The sequence below is a fragment of the Geotrypetes seraphini genome, chromosome 7 (genome assembly GCF_902459505.1).
Source record: "Geotrypetes seraphini chromosome 7, aGeoSer1.1, whole genome shotgun sequence".
NCBI lineage: Eukaryota > Metazoa > Chordata > Amphibia > Gymnophiona > Dermophiidae > Geotrypetes > Geotrypetes seraphini.
In genome coordinates this window covers 176,542,752-176,559,326 of record NC_047090.1, presented here as the reverse complement: position 1 = coordinate 176,559,326, position 16,575 = coordinate 176,542,752, and the positions used below count along the sequence as shown (strand labels likewise).

The 16,575-nt window shown below is 42.9% G+C and overlaps 1 protein-coding gene across 3 annotated transcripts in view; it reads right to left on the bottom strand.

Annotated features, from left to right (window-relative positions):
• The window catches only part of RPS6KA5 (ribosomal protein S6 kinase A5), a 153,854-nt gene that overhangs the window by 130,736 nt on the left and 6,543 nt on the right, over nucleotides 1-16,575 (bottom strand). For all 3 annotated transcript variants that reach the window (XM_033951033.1, XM_033951035.1, XM_033951034.1), the window contains exon 2: nucleotides 4,848-4,919. In XM_033951033.1, the coding sequence (XP_033806924.1) occupies nucleotides 4,848-4,919 (72 nt within the window). The remainder of the gene's footprint in view (nucleotides 1-4,847; nucleotides 4,920-16,575) is intronic.

Genomic DNA, 16,575 nt, shown 5'->3' with positions numbered 1-16,575 from the left:
ACACATCAGAGGAAAGGCCCTGCTAGGGCTGGCTGCAAGCAGCCTGTTTTGAGGCTGTCTCCTGCTGACTGCTGCACTTTAGGTAAGAAAGAGAGAGAGGGAATGAAGGGGTTCGCAGCTCAGCACCACTGCCTGCATCTGCCACTTTGGAGCTTGAGGGAGGGATGAGAGCTTTGCGGCTCAGGACCACTGCCATGCTGGTGTTTCAAGGCGGGAGGGGGGAGATATATCTTCTCACATTCTATATAACTTATCTTGAATAGATGCAAAAAATCCAAAGCCTGACGGGACCCCTTTTGACCTTTATATAGGCTTTCTCAAGGGTTCAATAGTGACGCTGAATCTATCTTTAGCTGTGTCACTCCCGATAGAGACTGGGTATTGCCGTTGAGCACCCAGCCTCTATTGGGAGTGATGCAGCTAAAAATAGATGCAGCACCACTACTGAACCCTTGAGAAAGCCTATAGAAAGGATGAAACAGGTCCCGTTGAGCTTTTGATTTTTTTTTTTTTTGCATCTATTCAAGATAAGTTATTCATTTTCTTAGCTGGGTGGAGGATAATTTATATAGAATGTGAGAAGATATATCCATTCTTAGATGAATTTTAAAGAAAAGAAACAATAAAAATTTGAGATTACAATCATAGTTTTAAAGTAAGGAGGTGGAGGTTTTGAGGATCAATGACTGAAACTTGGAACCTGTGAGTCCTGGCTTAGAGATTTATTAACTAACGTCCAAGATGGTTCCTGAGATCCTCAGCAACCCTGTATTAGCACTCTATGCTTTAGTCTATGGGATTTTGTTTTTCCTGTGGATGGTTTCAACATATCCTCAACAATGACACATAGATCCTTTTCTTGGGCAGTGACTCCTAACATGGAACCTTGCATCATGTAACTATAGTTCGGGTTCCTCTTTCCCATATGCATTTCTTACAATTTTTCACAATCCTCTTGCGATTTAACAACTTTGAATCATCAGCAAATTTAGTTATCTCACTAGTTATTCCCATCTCTAGATCATTGATAAATACAGTGGTACCTTGGATTACGAGCATAATCCGTTCCAGGAGCATGCTCGTAATCCAAAATGCTCGTATATCAAAGCATGTTTCCCCATAGGAAGTAAGGGAAACTTGCTTTGATATGTTCCCCCCCCCCCGAGGCAAGCAGCGCTGCTCCCCCCACGAGAACCGGCATTGCTCCCCCCGAAGGCCCCCCCGCGAACCGGCACCCTCCCCCCCGTGATCCGGCACCCCCCCTGCCGCCATCAGGCACCCCCCCCCGCTGCCATCGGGCACCCCCCCCGCCGCGACCTGAGGTCCCCCCAACCCACCTGAACCCTCTTCTTACTTTTCTGTAGCCTCCGCAGCGGCACCGGCATCAGCATGTCCTGTGCATGCCGGTGCCTGAAGATCTGCTTCCTGTACTGGGCCTGAGAGTTCACGTTCGACGTGAGAGTTCACGTTCGACGTGAACTCTCAGGCCCAGCACAGGAAGCAGATCTTCAGGTGCCAGCACCACGCACAGGACATGCTGGTGCCAGTGCCGCTGCGGAGGCTACAGAAAAGTAAAAAGAGGGTTCGGGTGGGTGGGGGGACCTCAGGTCGCGGCGGGGGGGGGTGCCCGATGGCAGCAGGGGGGGTGCCCGATGGCGGCGGGGGGGGGTGCCGGATCGCGGGGGGGGGAGGGTGCCAGTTCGCAGGGGGGGGCGCTCGCAAATCGAAGCGCGCTCGGTTTCCGAGGCGCCGATTTTGCGAATGTTTTGCTCGTCTTGCAAAACACTCGCTAACCGGTGCACTCGTAAACCGAGGTACCACTGTATGTTATAAAGCAGTGGCCCCAGCACAGACCCCTGGGGAACCACACTATTTACCCTTCTCTATTGAGAATATTGACCATTTAAACCTATTTTGTTTTCTGTCTTTCAATCCAGTTCTTAATCCATAATAGGATATTACTTCCTATCCCATGACTTTCTAATTTCCTCAGAAGTTTTTCATGAGTTACTTTGTCAAATGCCTTTTGAAAATCTAAATACATATCACCTGGCTCACCTTTCTCCACATGTTCCCTTCAAAGAAATGCAGTAGATTGGTATGGAAAGATTTCTCTCGACTAAATCCATGTTGGCTTTCTCTCATTAATCCATGCTTATGTACATGTTCTGTCATTTTGTTCTTTATAATAGTCTCTACCACTTTGCCTGGCACCAACATCAGACTCACTTATTCATAATTTCCCAGATCACCTCTGGAACCCTTTTTAAAAATCGGCATCATGTTTGCCACCCTCCAGTCTTCCGGTACTATGCTGGATTTTACAGAAAAACTACAAATTACTAACAATAGCTTTGAAAGTTCATTTTTCAATTCTGTCAGCACTCTGGGATGTATACCATCTGGTCCAGGTGATTTGCTACTGCTCAATTTGCCAAATTGACCCATTGCATCTCCAGTGTTAGATTTGTTTGAGTTTCTCTGATTCATCAGAATTGAATACAATTTCTGGCACTGGTATTTCCCCCACATCTTCAAAGAATTAATAGCTATGGCTTTGTCTTCCCTGAGAGCCCCTTTTATCTCTCGGTTATCTAGTGGTCCAACTGATTCTCTTCCTGGCTTCTTGCTTTTAATATACCTGAAATAAGTTTTTACTGTGTGTTTTTGCTTCCAGTGCAATCTTCTGTTCAAGGTCTCTCTTTGTCTTTCTTTATTTGCACCTTGCATTTGACTTGCCAATCCTTGTGCTGTTTACAATTATTTTCAGTTAGAACCTTCTTCCAATTTCTGAAGGATTTTCTTTTAGCTCTAATAGCTTCCTTCACCTCACTCATTAACTACGCCGGCTGCCATTTGGTCTTCCTTCCTCCTTTTTTAATACATGGAAAATGTCTAGTTTGGGTTTCCAGGAGAGTATGTTTGATTAACATCCATGCCTGATGTAAATTTTTGACCTATGCAGCTTCTTTTCTTTTCTTTTTTTTTTTTTTACCATTCTCCTCATGTTATCATAGTGTCCTTTTTAAAGTTAAATGCTATTGTATGTTCTTATGATGTCCAGGCCTCAGGGCCAGGCGCCGAGATGCTCACTTCTTGAGCCTCAATGAGCTTCCTCCTCCAATGTCGAGTGTTGCAGTGCATGGGGCAGAATTGACACTGATGCCTCTTGAAAAAAGAGGGTCATAGACCACTCCACAGATGAAATGAGAGCCTCGTGGTCAGAGTGGCTGAATGCTGCAGCTGGCATAAGTGCCCTAGATGCCTGAGCATTTTAAAGCTGAGGCAAACCTGCAGGTACTCTCTCAGCACAGCTTGGAACCAATCATCAAGAACAGGCACCAGTAAGGCTGAAGCCAGTTCTGTGTGGAAACAGCCTGCTGAGTTGCCAATGCCAAATCAGAAACAGGGTCTTCTTCTTTGCCTTTGCTCAATGTCTGACATTGAGGTCTCTCAGTGTCAATGAGAATGATGTCGAATACATGCGACCTTAATGTCAGGTTTGACGTAGATTAGTCCTGGGGCCTGCTACTAGTGCTCATTATCAAGGGAGACAGAGACCAGTGGCGTAGTAAGGAGGGGCAAGGGAGGGCAGACCATCCCGGGCACAATCTTGGTGGGGGAGACGGCACCTCTCCACCCCCCATGCCACGCTTGCATCCTTCCTTCCCCCCCCCCTCTCTATACCTCTTTAAATTTTTGCCAGCATGAGCAACTTCTCTGGCCTGCTGCTCATGCCAGCCTGGCTCCCCTCTGAAATCACTTTCAAATCGTGGGGCTAGGAAGTGACGTCAGAAGGAAAGCCAACACCAGTGCGAGCAACAGGCCGGAGAAGCTGCTCGCGCTGACAAAAGATTTAATGAGGTACAGGAGGAAGGGAGAGCGCGAGTGTGGTGTAGGGGACAGGGAAAGAGAGAGGGGGGACACGGAAGGAGGGGGTGCAGGGTGGAAAGAAAGGCGCGGGATCGCCACATCCCTAGGTGCCTCTTACCCTCACTACATCACTGGTGGAGACCTCCTTGAAACCAGTGTACTCCCAGTGTAGGATACAGCCCTGACAGCTATCAGGATCAGTGCTTCCAATATCAATGAATCGGATTTTGAGGAGCTTTCTGTGTTCTTTTCTGCATTTGTAAACAAAGAACACATTTAGTTGGGTCTTGTAAAAGAAATCAACCGAACTGGGTGCATGGCATAAAGTCATTGGGGGGGGGGGGGGGGGATGTCTTCTGGGACATGGCAAAAAGAACAGCAGCTAAATCAAAAGTTCAATGGGTTAACCCCCAATTGAGCTTGGTGCTCTGGCCTAAGAAGGCCTTGGAAGCCTAAAAGTGCTGAAACAGGCTAAAAAGAATATAAGGAGAGACACCAAAAAAAACAAACCTATGAGAGAAAATTAAAATGATCAAAATGACATGCATGGCACAAATTTGCAAAAAAAAAAAAGAGCACTGAAGAGAAAATATACTAGATGTGACCTCTCTGCTCCACGGAAAATAATAGACTAAGGGTCCTGTGCGCAAGTGTCAGGTGGGAAGGCAGTCATGCATGCGTGGTGGGGCTGCTGCCAAAAGCCTCTTAAAAGATACAGAGCACCGGGCAGCGTCCGCACTAGGCTCTATCACGATGACATCACCCGAGTGTCCTACTTATAGTCGGAGAAAGCCCAAACCACAAAAAAGATGATGCCTCACTCACGCCAAAAACTCAATGTGTGCTCTGAACAAAAAGAGGACGAGAGACCTCCATGAAAGAGAAGCTCAGTGGACATTCACATCCTTCCCTGAGAAAGCCTTCTGGTCTTTTCCTTAGCTTGTCCTCAAAGATAATTGAAAACTAAATCTTACCTCCTGTTCCAAGAACTTTCAAGAGTTCAAAGTTTTCAATTCCCACCTTCTCTGTATATCCAGTTAAATTAGCTAAACAAAAAAAAAGACAACAAAAATCATATTAAAGATCTCAACTTGACTGACATATATCAGAAATAGTCTCTACTAATACAATGAAATAAACTGCAATGAATTTGAGGTCCATTTGCATTCTCTTTAATTAGGCATTTATTCTATAATCTGCTAAGCTACAAAGATCTTTTATGCATTTTGGGGGGATAAATATACTTATTAAGCTGAATGTACTTCATTCTGGTGATCACAATAGGAGAATTAAGTCTGACTTAGAAAATGTTGAATGTTTCCTTTCTGTCTGGAATATAGATATCAGTGGTGCCTCACACAACGAACTTAATTCGTTCCAGGAGCAAGTTTGTTATGCGAAAAGTTCGTTATGTGAAACGCGTTTTCCCATAACAATACATGTTAAAAAAAATAATTCGTTCTGCAGCATAAAATATGCTAAGATGACATAAAAAAAGATAAATTTGTCAAAATGGTGAAAATGGTGGTCTTGCTGAGGCCAAACTCTTTGACGAGGTCACACTGTTTTACCCCACATTCACTCCTTCTAATTATTTCCCGTTTCATTTCAACAGAAATCACCTTCCTGCTTTTTTTAGAAGCCATGATATATAAAAAATATTGAGTTTATCTTAAAAGGACGACTGTATACAGTGAGAGAGGGCAGAGTCTCAGCGGCAAAAACTGGGACTTAACTTTTCTTTTTTTTTTTTTTTTCTAGCATCGGGGAAGCGGCGAGAGTAGCTCCGCCCCCCCCAACGCATCAGCAGTAGGCGCCGGGCCCCTCCATAAAAGGAGGCGAGCCGACGGTCCGCCACTGCACAGGGAGCCAGGCGAAGGGCTGTGAGAGAGGGCAGTTAAGCGCAGTGACTAACGACTGCCTGCAGTGCCTGCGCGGAAGGATGCAATACATCGGCAGCTCGGGCGACTTTGTTGTGTGAAACGAAGTTCGTTGTATGAATCAAGACATGAAGTTCGTTGTGTGCAGCGTTCGCTGTGCGAGGCGTTCGTTGTGTGAGGCACCACTGTATATTCAAATTGAAACCTCCAAAATCTAACATACTTTTTCATTATAGTTACCTGTGTTCCCCTTGCTGCAACTTTTGAAAAATTTAAACTCTTAAAGACAGTGGCAACCTAGCTGTTCTTAAGCGAGCAATTTCTTGACATGGAAAACTATGAACCCCTGACCAATACTAGAAATAAATTACAGAATTATTCTTTAAATTAATAAAAATTATTGGTCCTCCCTTTCATACCATTTAGTAACATAGCCAGAAAAGGCGGTAAGTCGCTCAACTGTTTGGGGAAGCTTATGTGGGAGGGGTCGGGATAGATAAAAATTACTCTACAGTATTGGCTAAACATTTTGAAAACTAAGGGTTCCTTTTACGAAGCTGCGGTATCGGCTTTAATGCGCGCAATTTTTAATCATGCGCTACCCCCGCGCTAGCTGAAAAACTACCGCCTGCTCAAGAGGAGGCGGTAGCGGCTAGTGCGGCCAGCGGTTTAGCAGGCGCTATTACGTGCGTTAAACCGCTACCGCGCCTTCGTAAAAGGAGCCCTAATTCTTTTGAAATTTTGCTATTATCTTCTATTTATCATTTGTAAATCATTCCGTTTATTTAATTGCTGTAAACCGAGTCGAGCCTTCTTAGAATGATGACTCGGTATACAAAGTTAAGCTTTAGCTTAGTTTAGATCTGAGAACATATGTCAAAGAATAAATATCATGAAAATTGAAGTGCAAAATTCAAGAAGAAAAATATTTTTTCTACCTTTGTGAGCATTTTATCCTTCTATTTGTACTGATCAGTGTCTTTTCTGTCTTTACAGGGTGTCCTATTCATTTAACATTTCTCCTCTCTCCATGTTCACCATCCATCTTCACTCTGTTAGTATCCATCTTGTACAGCATCTCTCCTGTGTCCTTATATTTCCCTGTGATCAGCATTGCCCCTGCGATTCCCAAGCAGCATAGTCTCTGTGTGTCTCTGTCCTTGTGCTCCCCACCCCACCATGTCTAGTATCTAGTCTCTGTCTTAATGTCTCTCCCCTTCTTCTTAAATTCTGCACCCTCCACCCTGGGGACAATATTTTCCCCATGCTCAGTCCAATATTTCTTCCTCCTGGATCCAGTGTATCTTCCCCCCCTCCCTTTTCTATCCAGCATATTTCCCCTCTCGTCCTCTCCCTCATTTTAAGTTTCTCTATCCCCCTTCCCCTCACCCATTACTCCAGCATCTCTACCCTCCTCTTCAGGCAGAATCTCTTCCTGTCTATCTATACCTCCCTCCCCCCTGGGTCCATACAACTCTTCCTCTCTGTCCCTCCCAGCCCAGCATAGCAGCAAGTCTCACCCACTCCCCATGGTCCAGCAAAACACTCTCTCCACTCCCTCCACCCACCCGCCTGCCTATGTCAGCAACTCTGTCTCTTCCTGCAGTCCTCCTACCATCATTAGTCACCTGCCGGTACCAGCTAGTGCTGCCTGATTCACATCGATTTTCAGTGAATTGATTCAAATTCTGCCCTAGAGCAGAGGTGTCAAACTCAGGCCCACGAGCCAAATCTGGCCCACAGTGTAATTATATTTGGCCCATGAGAAAATACCAAATGTCTACTAGAGCTTGCCCACCAGGTATGTCAATGTAGGACAGCTGTACTATCTTTACGATGTGTGTCAGTTGTTTTTAGACCTTTCACTTTTATTTATTTATTTTTAATCGGGTTTTAATTCATCATCATGTGACCATCGATTTCTTTAGTGTTTCTTTTGGGCCACTTTTTGCTTATGATTACGGTTGTGACTATGGCACTTGTCATGTGACCCCCCCCCTTTTTAAATTGCCAGCATTTTTTGAGCCGGTTTTACTTTCAGTTTGCTCAGCTCAGAGTGCTACAGATTGTCTCTACTAGGTAAGAGCCACCATTGCTTTATTTCATTCTTCCTTTTTATTTTTAATGTGCACATAGTTATTTTAAGTTATCTTAAGTTCCCATAAAATATTAGCTGATAGTTTTATGTTTTCTATAGTTTATTGCCACACAGCGATGTTTGTTAGTGCAGGACACCTACACTTTTTTCACAATCTGCAGCAGAGACTTTTTATTTATACATTTTTAAACCTTTCTACACGCAAGGTTTTGCTATTATTTATTTTTCACTATTTATATTATATTTTTTGTTGGGTTTTAATTATTTGGCCACTTTTATGTTTACACTCTTGTAGTTTCCCGAACCTTGTCCTTAAACATGATTACGACCACAGCACTTGTTTTGGTTGGCCCACGACTTTGTCCAAGTTTTTAATTTTGTCCCACTGTGTATTTGTTTGACACCTCTGCTCTAGAGGAAAGGGGGGGGGGTCCTTGTCATCATGAGTTTGAATCCCATTGCCGAAGTCCCATTATGACAGTGGGATTCAAACTACAAATATAGATTCACAGTCAATCAATCAGGAAGTGCTGCACAAGAGGATAAGAGGGATGGAAGGCTGCTGCATCGAGGGATAGGAGGGAGGAATGAAAAGCTGCTGCACCAAGCAATGGGAGGGAGGGATGGAAAACTGATGCCCAGTGAAATGGGAGTGAGTGATGGAAAACTGCTGCACATGGGGGGGGGGGGAAAGGAAGAATTGTTGAACATGGGGTGGAGGAGATGAAGAGAGAGATGCAACAAAGAGGTAGAAAAAGGTTAGAGCAGGGGTGTCCAATGTCGGTCCTCGAGGGCCGCAATCCAGTCGGGTTTTCAGGATTTCCCCAATGAATATGCATGAGATCTATTTGCATGCACTGCTTTCATTGTATGCTAATAGATCTCATACATATTCATTGGGGAAATCCTGAAAACCCGACTGGATTGCGGCCCTCGAGGACCGACATTGGACACCCCTGGGTTAGAGGGAGACATGAATGGAGAAGAGAGAGAGAAATGTTAAGAGAGATGGTGCATGAGGAGAAAGAAATATTGCACATAATGGAGGGGAAGGGAGAGATGTTGCATACAGGGGAATAGAGAAGGTTTGACCCAGGGCACAAAACAGAGAGAGAGAGAGAGATGGTAGACAGTGGAATAGAAACAGAAATGTTTGATATGGCAGTGGAAGGGAAGGTACAGAAACGGAAGATGAATGGTGAGAATGGAGAAAGAAGAAAATGTTAAATGGGCAAAAGACCCTGGTTAGCGAGTTAACAGAAGACAAACAGAAACCAGAGCCTGGGATCAACATGATTTGAATAATAAAATTATCAGACAACAAAAGGTAGAAAAAAAATAATTTTATTTTCTATTTTGTGATTATAATATGTCAGATTTGAAATGTGTATCCTAACAGAGCTGGTGTTAAGACAACAAGCGTGAGCTAGGACCTAATAGAGAGAGAAAAGGTCTTTTTTTTTTTTTTTTACACCGGCGTGAGGTTGGAGAGGGCAAAGGTGGTGGGGTGGGTTAAGAGGCTACAAAAATAAACCCGCCAGGCCATTTGAAAAAACACACTCGATTGGGTGGGAAAACTAAATCGAATCGAATAGGCTAAATTAAATCAAAAAAATTTCCCCTGAATCAGGCAGCACTAGTACCTGCACTTCAGTAACTGAAGCAAGGTTACCTTGGGGCCAATGTTCCCTCTAAGGCAGGGGTGTCAAAGTCCCTCCTCGAGGGCCGCAATCCAGTCGGGTTTTCAGGATTTCCCCAATGAATATGCATTGAAAGCAGTGCATGCAAATAGATCTCATGCATATTCATTGGGGAAATCCTGAAAACCCGACTGGATTGCGGCCCTGGAGGAGGGACTTTGACACCCCTGCTCTAAGGCCTAAGTTGATGTGAGCAAAAATTTTCTATCCCTTACCTTGTGAGCATTTCTTCAGATACATCACAGACACACATTCTTTTACTTGCAGAAGCCATACTCTATACACTTATTCACCTGTGGTTTACAGCTGCTCTGAGCAAAATGAACCGCTTTAAAAAAAAAAGGGGGGGGGCACAGTTCTTTTAAACACAGCAGAGAAAATCCCTTTCATTGTCTACTAGCTGCCTTTCACAGTACTTCTGTTACTGATGGTATTATGCACTCCAGGGAATTATGTACCAAAAAAAATGAACATAATGTACAGAAAAACAACATATTGAACAGAATAATATTTGCAGGATTTGGGAAATATATGCAGGTACTTCAACACTTGACTCTCAGTCAGCCCTAGCTCCCCAGTCTAGCACTTTTCTGCTAACCACATGAATAGTAATATTCAGCAGCACACTACCAGAAATTGAGATTACTCACAAACATAAAATAATTTACCTAACAATGTTTTTGGTAGGTTAACAGGGGGCCACCAAGCTTCAGCTCCTCTAGCCTTTCGTTTGCTAATGAGTTACAAAACAGGGTTAAAACAGCAAGCTAATTACCAGGACACCAGGGTTCAAATCCCACAGATGTGGCTCAAGATCTTGGATTAGTCACTTAACCTTCTAGTGCCTCAGATATAAAACTTAAAAATTGTAAGCCCTCAAAAGACATGCATTCAAGTACAATAGGTTTAGTAACTTGCCTTGAGCCCTTCCTGAGAAAGGAGTGATCTAAATCCAAATCCAAAATATAATGCAAAACACTACAAATGTCACTCAAGACCTACAAAACAATTCCAACTACCATAATAGCAGTAACTTCCACAAGTCACACAACAAGCATCTACCTAAGGGGGTCTTTTACTTACTAAGGAGTGCTAAATCGGCTAGCGTGCCTTAGTAAAAGACCCTCTAGGAGAAGACAGTATCTCAAACACTGCAGTGAGCACTAGAAAATCACTTAACCTACTGGAAAACCAAACCAATCCAATTAGAACAGATCAATCATACTGTCAAATGCTAACAGAAAACCATCTCTCTTTCACACATGCAGAACACAGACCTTCACCCAGTATAGAAAAATAATAATAATAATTTTATTCTTATATACCGCCAAAGCCATAGTAGTTTGAGGCGGTTTACAACAAGAAGAGCTGGACAATCAGTGAAAATAATTAAAATAAAGTCGTTGAATACATGTAGAGAGGGAGGATACAAGTAGAGGGGGAGAAAGTCAGAGTAATAGACACAGTGTAGAGACATTGAGTACATGTAGGTAGAGTACAGGGATAAGGCATTAAGAGTTCTTGGTTATAAATCGGTTGAACAGGTTTGTTTTAACTAGTTTTTCAAAACTAAGATAGGATGAGGAGGAGCTTAATGATGTTACCCAGCCAACCATTCTGTTGGCCTGCCTGGAAAGCAAGAGTTCTGCCTTTATTGTTGGGTGGCTAAACGTATGTACTCTGCATGTAGGCCTGGTGGAACAGTCAAGGTTAAAATGGGAAACATACCAGAGGCTATACCTAGGAAACGAAGACAGGAAACTGACTGGGTTGACGGTCAGTCTAGAAGAGGTATGCAGGCAGATTGACAGGCTTAAAAGTGACAAATCCCCGGGACCAGATGGCATCCATCCGAGGGTAATCAAGGAACTGAAAGGGGTTATAGCTGAACTGCTTCAACTAATAACCAATCTGTCAATCAAATCGGGAAGGATTCCAGAAGACTGGAAAGTAGCGAATGTTACGCCGATCTTCAAGAAAGGTTCGAGGGGAGATCCGGGAAACTACAGGCCGGTGAGTCTGACCTCGGTACCGAGAAAGATGGTAGAGGATCTGATAAAGGATCGCATCATTGACCACCTTGACGGACACAATCTGATGAGAACCAGCCAGCACGGCTTCAGCAAAGAAAGATCTTGCTTGATGAACTTGCTGTACTTTTTCAAGGGAGTTAACAGGCAGATAGACAAAGGTGACCCAGTCAACATTGAATATCTGGATTTTCAGAAGGCGTTTGACAAGGTCCCGCATGAACGACTACTTCAAAAAATTTCGAGCCATGGGATTGAGGGTGAAATACACACGTGGATCAAAAACTGGTTGGCAGATAGAAAACAAAGAGTGTGGGTAAATGGACAATACTTGGAATGGAAAAGCATCACAAGTGGAGTGCCGCAGGGTTTCGGTGCTTGGGCCTGTGTTCTTCAACATATTTATAAATGACCTGGAAATTGGAACGACAAGCGAGGAGATTAAATTTGCAGATGATACGAAGTTATTCAAAGTAGTGAAGACGCAGGAGTATTGCGAAGACCTGCAACAGGACATAAACACGCTTGAGGAATGGGCCGTGACATGGCAAATGAAGTTTAACATGGACAAGTGTAAGGTGATGCATATTGGTAACAAAAATCTTGTACACGAATACAGGATGTCTGGTGCAGTACTTGGAGAGACACCCCAGGAAAGAGACTTGGGAGTACTGGTCGACAAGTCGATGAAGCTGTCTGTGCAATGTGCGGCGGCAGCGAAAAGGACAAACAGAATGCTTGGAATGAGTAAGAAGGGGATCACGAACAGATCAATGAAGGTTATCATGCCACTGTACTGGGTCATGGTATGACCTCACCTGGAATACTGCATCCAGCACTGGTCACCGTACTTGAAGAAGGACACAGTACTACTCGAAAGGGTCCAGAGAAGAACGACTAAAATGGTTAAGGGGCTGGAGGAGTTGTCGTACAGTGAGAGATTAGAGAAACTGGGCTTCTTCTCCCTTGAAAAGAGGAGACTGAGAAGGGACATGATTGAAACCTTCAAGATAATGAAGGGAATAGATTTAAAGACAGGTTGTTCACTCTCTCCAAGGTAGGGAGAACGAGAATGCATTCTCTAAAGTTAAAAGGGGATAGATTCCGTACAAACGTAAGGAAGTTATTTTTCACCCAGAGTGGTGGAAAACTGGAATACTCTTCTGGAGGCTGTCGTAGGGGAAAACACCCTCCAGGGATTCAAGACAAAGTTAGACAAGTCCCTACGGAACTGAAACGTACGCAGGTAGGGCTGGTCTCGGTTAGGGCGCTGGTCTTTGACCTAGGGACCGCCGTGGGAGTGGACTGCTGGGCACAATGGACCACTGGTCTGACCCAGCCACAGCAATTCTTATATTCTTATGTATATGGGAGCCAAACCTTGAATGGGTTTGAAACATAGACAGACAAATTTGAACAACACTCTTGCTTCTAGGGGCACTCTTGCTTCTAGGGGCAGCCAGTGAAGTTTTTGATAGTAGGGGGTTATATGTTCCCATTTTTTTATACCAAAAATCAGTCGAACTGCCAAATTTTGTATGATTCGGAGTCTTTGAATGGTTTTCTTGAAAGACCCCAGATAAATGATGTTACAATAGTCAAGCAGGCTTAAAATGGAAGACTGCACCAGTAAATGGAATGATGCTGCATGAAAGTACTTTCTGATGGTTCTTAGTTTCCATAATGTCGAGAAGCCTTTTCTAAACAGTAACTCTGTGTGAACATCTAGAGTGAGGTAGCGGTCCAGCGTCACTCCCAGAATTTTTATGGAATCAACAACAGGAAAGATCTGACCATTCAAGGAAATTTAAGAATCTTTGATTTTGTCATTTGGACTCGTCAGAAAGAATTTTGTTTTTTCTGAGTTGAGTTTGAGTTTGAATTCGGCCATCCATGATTCGATTTGCTTTAAAGTTGATGTCAGGTGATTCTTGGTCTCAACCAAATAAAAACTAAACTGAACACTCAAGAATCCGGACTCTTCATACAGTGCAACATCAGAGAAAGAGAAAGCAATGCATGTCCCCTTGTACTGTGCAAAATATAAAGACAGATATAACACCTTATTTCCATTTTCTTTATTTACTTATTAACATTTATTAACACAGCTACTACACTATTTTATCTTAAACTAAAAATAAAATTCTTTTCTTGTACCTTTATTGTCTTGCTATTTACTTTTTTCAGTTGTGATGGTACCAGTCTCTGGTTTCTGCTTTCCTCGTCTTGCCAAGGTTTCCTGTCCATTTGACAATTTTCTCTCCTCCTTTTCCTTTCAGTTTTCTTCAATTTATTTTCTGCCTCAGTCCATTTAATATTTTCTTACTATCCAATCCTCCATTTCCCTCTGTTTATTATGTCTACTTACATCTTGCCACTTACACTGGCTCTCTGGCTCCTATTCTCACTAACTGCATCCCCTTCCCTCATCCAGCATCTTCCCTCTCTTCTCCCTGCTTCCATTTAACATGTGTCTCCTCTCTCTCTCCTCCCTGCTTTCATTCAGCATGTTGTTTATTGAAAGCTTCTATACCACTATTAATGACTGGGGAGTCAATTCAGAGCAGTTTACATGAGCTTCTGTGAAGGTGGTTTTCAATAAAGTATTCTGAAAGTTATGCATATAATACAGACACATTTATACCATAATCAATCATCCTACATATATACACAGTATATATAGTACTATGTTCATACTAAGTCCTATTTATTTGCACACCTAATACCTGTATCGTTTTCTGTGTTCATTTTAGATTTACATTCATCTTGATAGTTCTACTTATCTTCTGTTTATCATAACCTCCACAATTCTGGGTATCTCACTGTGTTCACCCTATTGTATTCCCAATAGGGACTAACAAGCTATTTCATCTATGTTGCATGATTAGTTAAAGTAGTCTGTGAAAAGGATGGTCTGTATCCCTTTCTTAAACTTTCCAGTGTCTTTCTCTGTATGTAATTTCTTCAGAAGGGAGTTCCAGCACCTTGGAGCCATTACTGAGAACATTCTTGTCCTGGCGCTTTTGTATTTGATGTCTCTGAAGGAGGGTAAGCTCAGGGCACGTGCTGGTGTATGGTAATATAGTCTGGCTGCTAGATATTGTGGTTCTGAGAGATGAATAATTTTGTGTGTCAGCAACAAGATCTTAAATTTCACCTTGCTAATCAACCAATCAGGAGCCAGTGTAACTCTTTCAGTGGTAGGGTGGCACTCATCTGCCTTGATTTTCCCAGCAGAAATCTTGATGCTACATTTTGTACCATTTGAATCTGCTTAATCATGTACTTCGGAATGCCCAGCAGGATTGCATTGCAGTAGTCAAAGACTGAGAGTACCAAGGATTATATTATTGGACATTGCTTGGTGGGTGAGGTAGGGTTTAAGTCTTCTAACCCAGCAGAGTTTGCCATAAGCATTTTACATGATACGTTTGATCTGTAACGAAAGCCTCTGACTGGATAAAAAAAACCCCACCAAATAAAAATTAAACTCGACCAGAACAGACAGGCTCCCTACTCCTTGCTTGTAGGAGAGTATGACTGATGGGGTGGAGCTTAATCCCAGCATCACGCTCCCATCACAGGAGCTGGAGAATGAAAACAAAATAGTGGGCTCTCTTCAATCCTCATGGCTGATGAGGGGTTTATCTGCTGGTCAAGACTACCATCCTATTGCACAAGAAATCATTTGAAACAAATATTTATTATTTGGTTGGTTGGTTATTATTTGGTTTATTTGGCTGATTGGTTTTATAGCCCATCTTCACAGAAGAGCTCAGAACGAGTTACAAAATTACATATCTAATACCAGATAGGTTACAGAGTTACATACTTGATACATTCAGTGGTGTGTGATTGTAATTACAGGGTTACATACTAGATGCATTCTGCGGGGTGTAGATACAGTTGCAGGTGGTTAGTGCATGGTGCAGGAATGAATTATGGTCTATATACAAGGAGTAAGGGATGTGGATGGAGTAGAAATGTAAGTAAGGTATAGGAGAGTGCTAGTTTACAATTCTGTGTGAGTTTTACTTCAGTTCCATTTATAGCTACTAGACTTTCACTTGAAAAATAGTTAAGCTCTGCAACTTGTTATCAGAGGGTATGGTAACAACAATTAGAGTAGCTGGGTTTATAAAATGGTTTAGACAAGTTTCTGGAAGAAAAGTCCATAGTCTGCTAATGAGGGGAAACCATCGCTTGCCCTGAGATTAGTAGCATGGAATGTTGCTACTATTTGGGTTTCTACCAAGTACTGGATTGGTCAGAACAAATATTTCTACTATTTATCATTCCTGTAGCGCTAAAAGGCATACGCATCACTGTACATTTAAGTAATAGATGGTCCCTGCTCAGAAGAGCTTACAATCTAATTTGGACAGACAGGCTGGACATATAAGGGTTGGGGAGCTTCTTGTAGAGAGATTGATAGGATGGACATAGGTAATTTTACGGTGAGTGAGATTTAGGAGTTGAAAGCAGCCTCAAAAAAGTGAGCATTTAGCTTGGATTTGAATACTATTAGAGACAGAGCCTGATGTAATGACTCAGGCAGTCTGTTCCATTGCATATGCATGCAAGGTAAAAGGGACAGAGTCTGGAGTTGGCAGTGGAGGAGAAGGGTACGGATATGAGGGACTCGCCCGATGGAGTTCCTAGGGGGGGGGGGGGGGGAACATACGGGGAGATACATGTGGAGAAATATTGAGAAGTTGCAGAGTGAGTGCACTTGTAGGTCAGTGAACTGTATTCGAAAACTGATGAGGAACTAAAGATTGGGCTAGATGGACTATTGCTCTGCCCAGTATGGCTATTCTTATGTTCTAATCTACAGAGAAGGACAAAAATAATAAAGGGTTTGGGATGACTTCCCTGTGAGGAAAGGCTAACGTGGCTAAGGCTCTTCAGCTTAGAGAAGTGACAGCTCAGGGGAGAAAGTATTTTATAGACCTCTATCATAAGTGGAGTGCAACAGCTAAATTTCCCCTTTC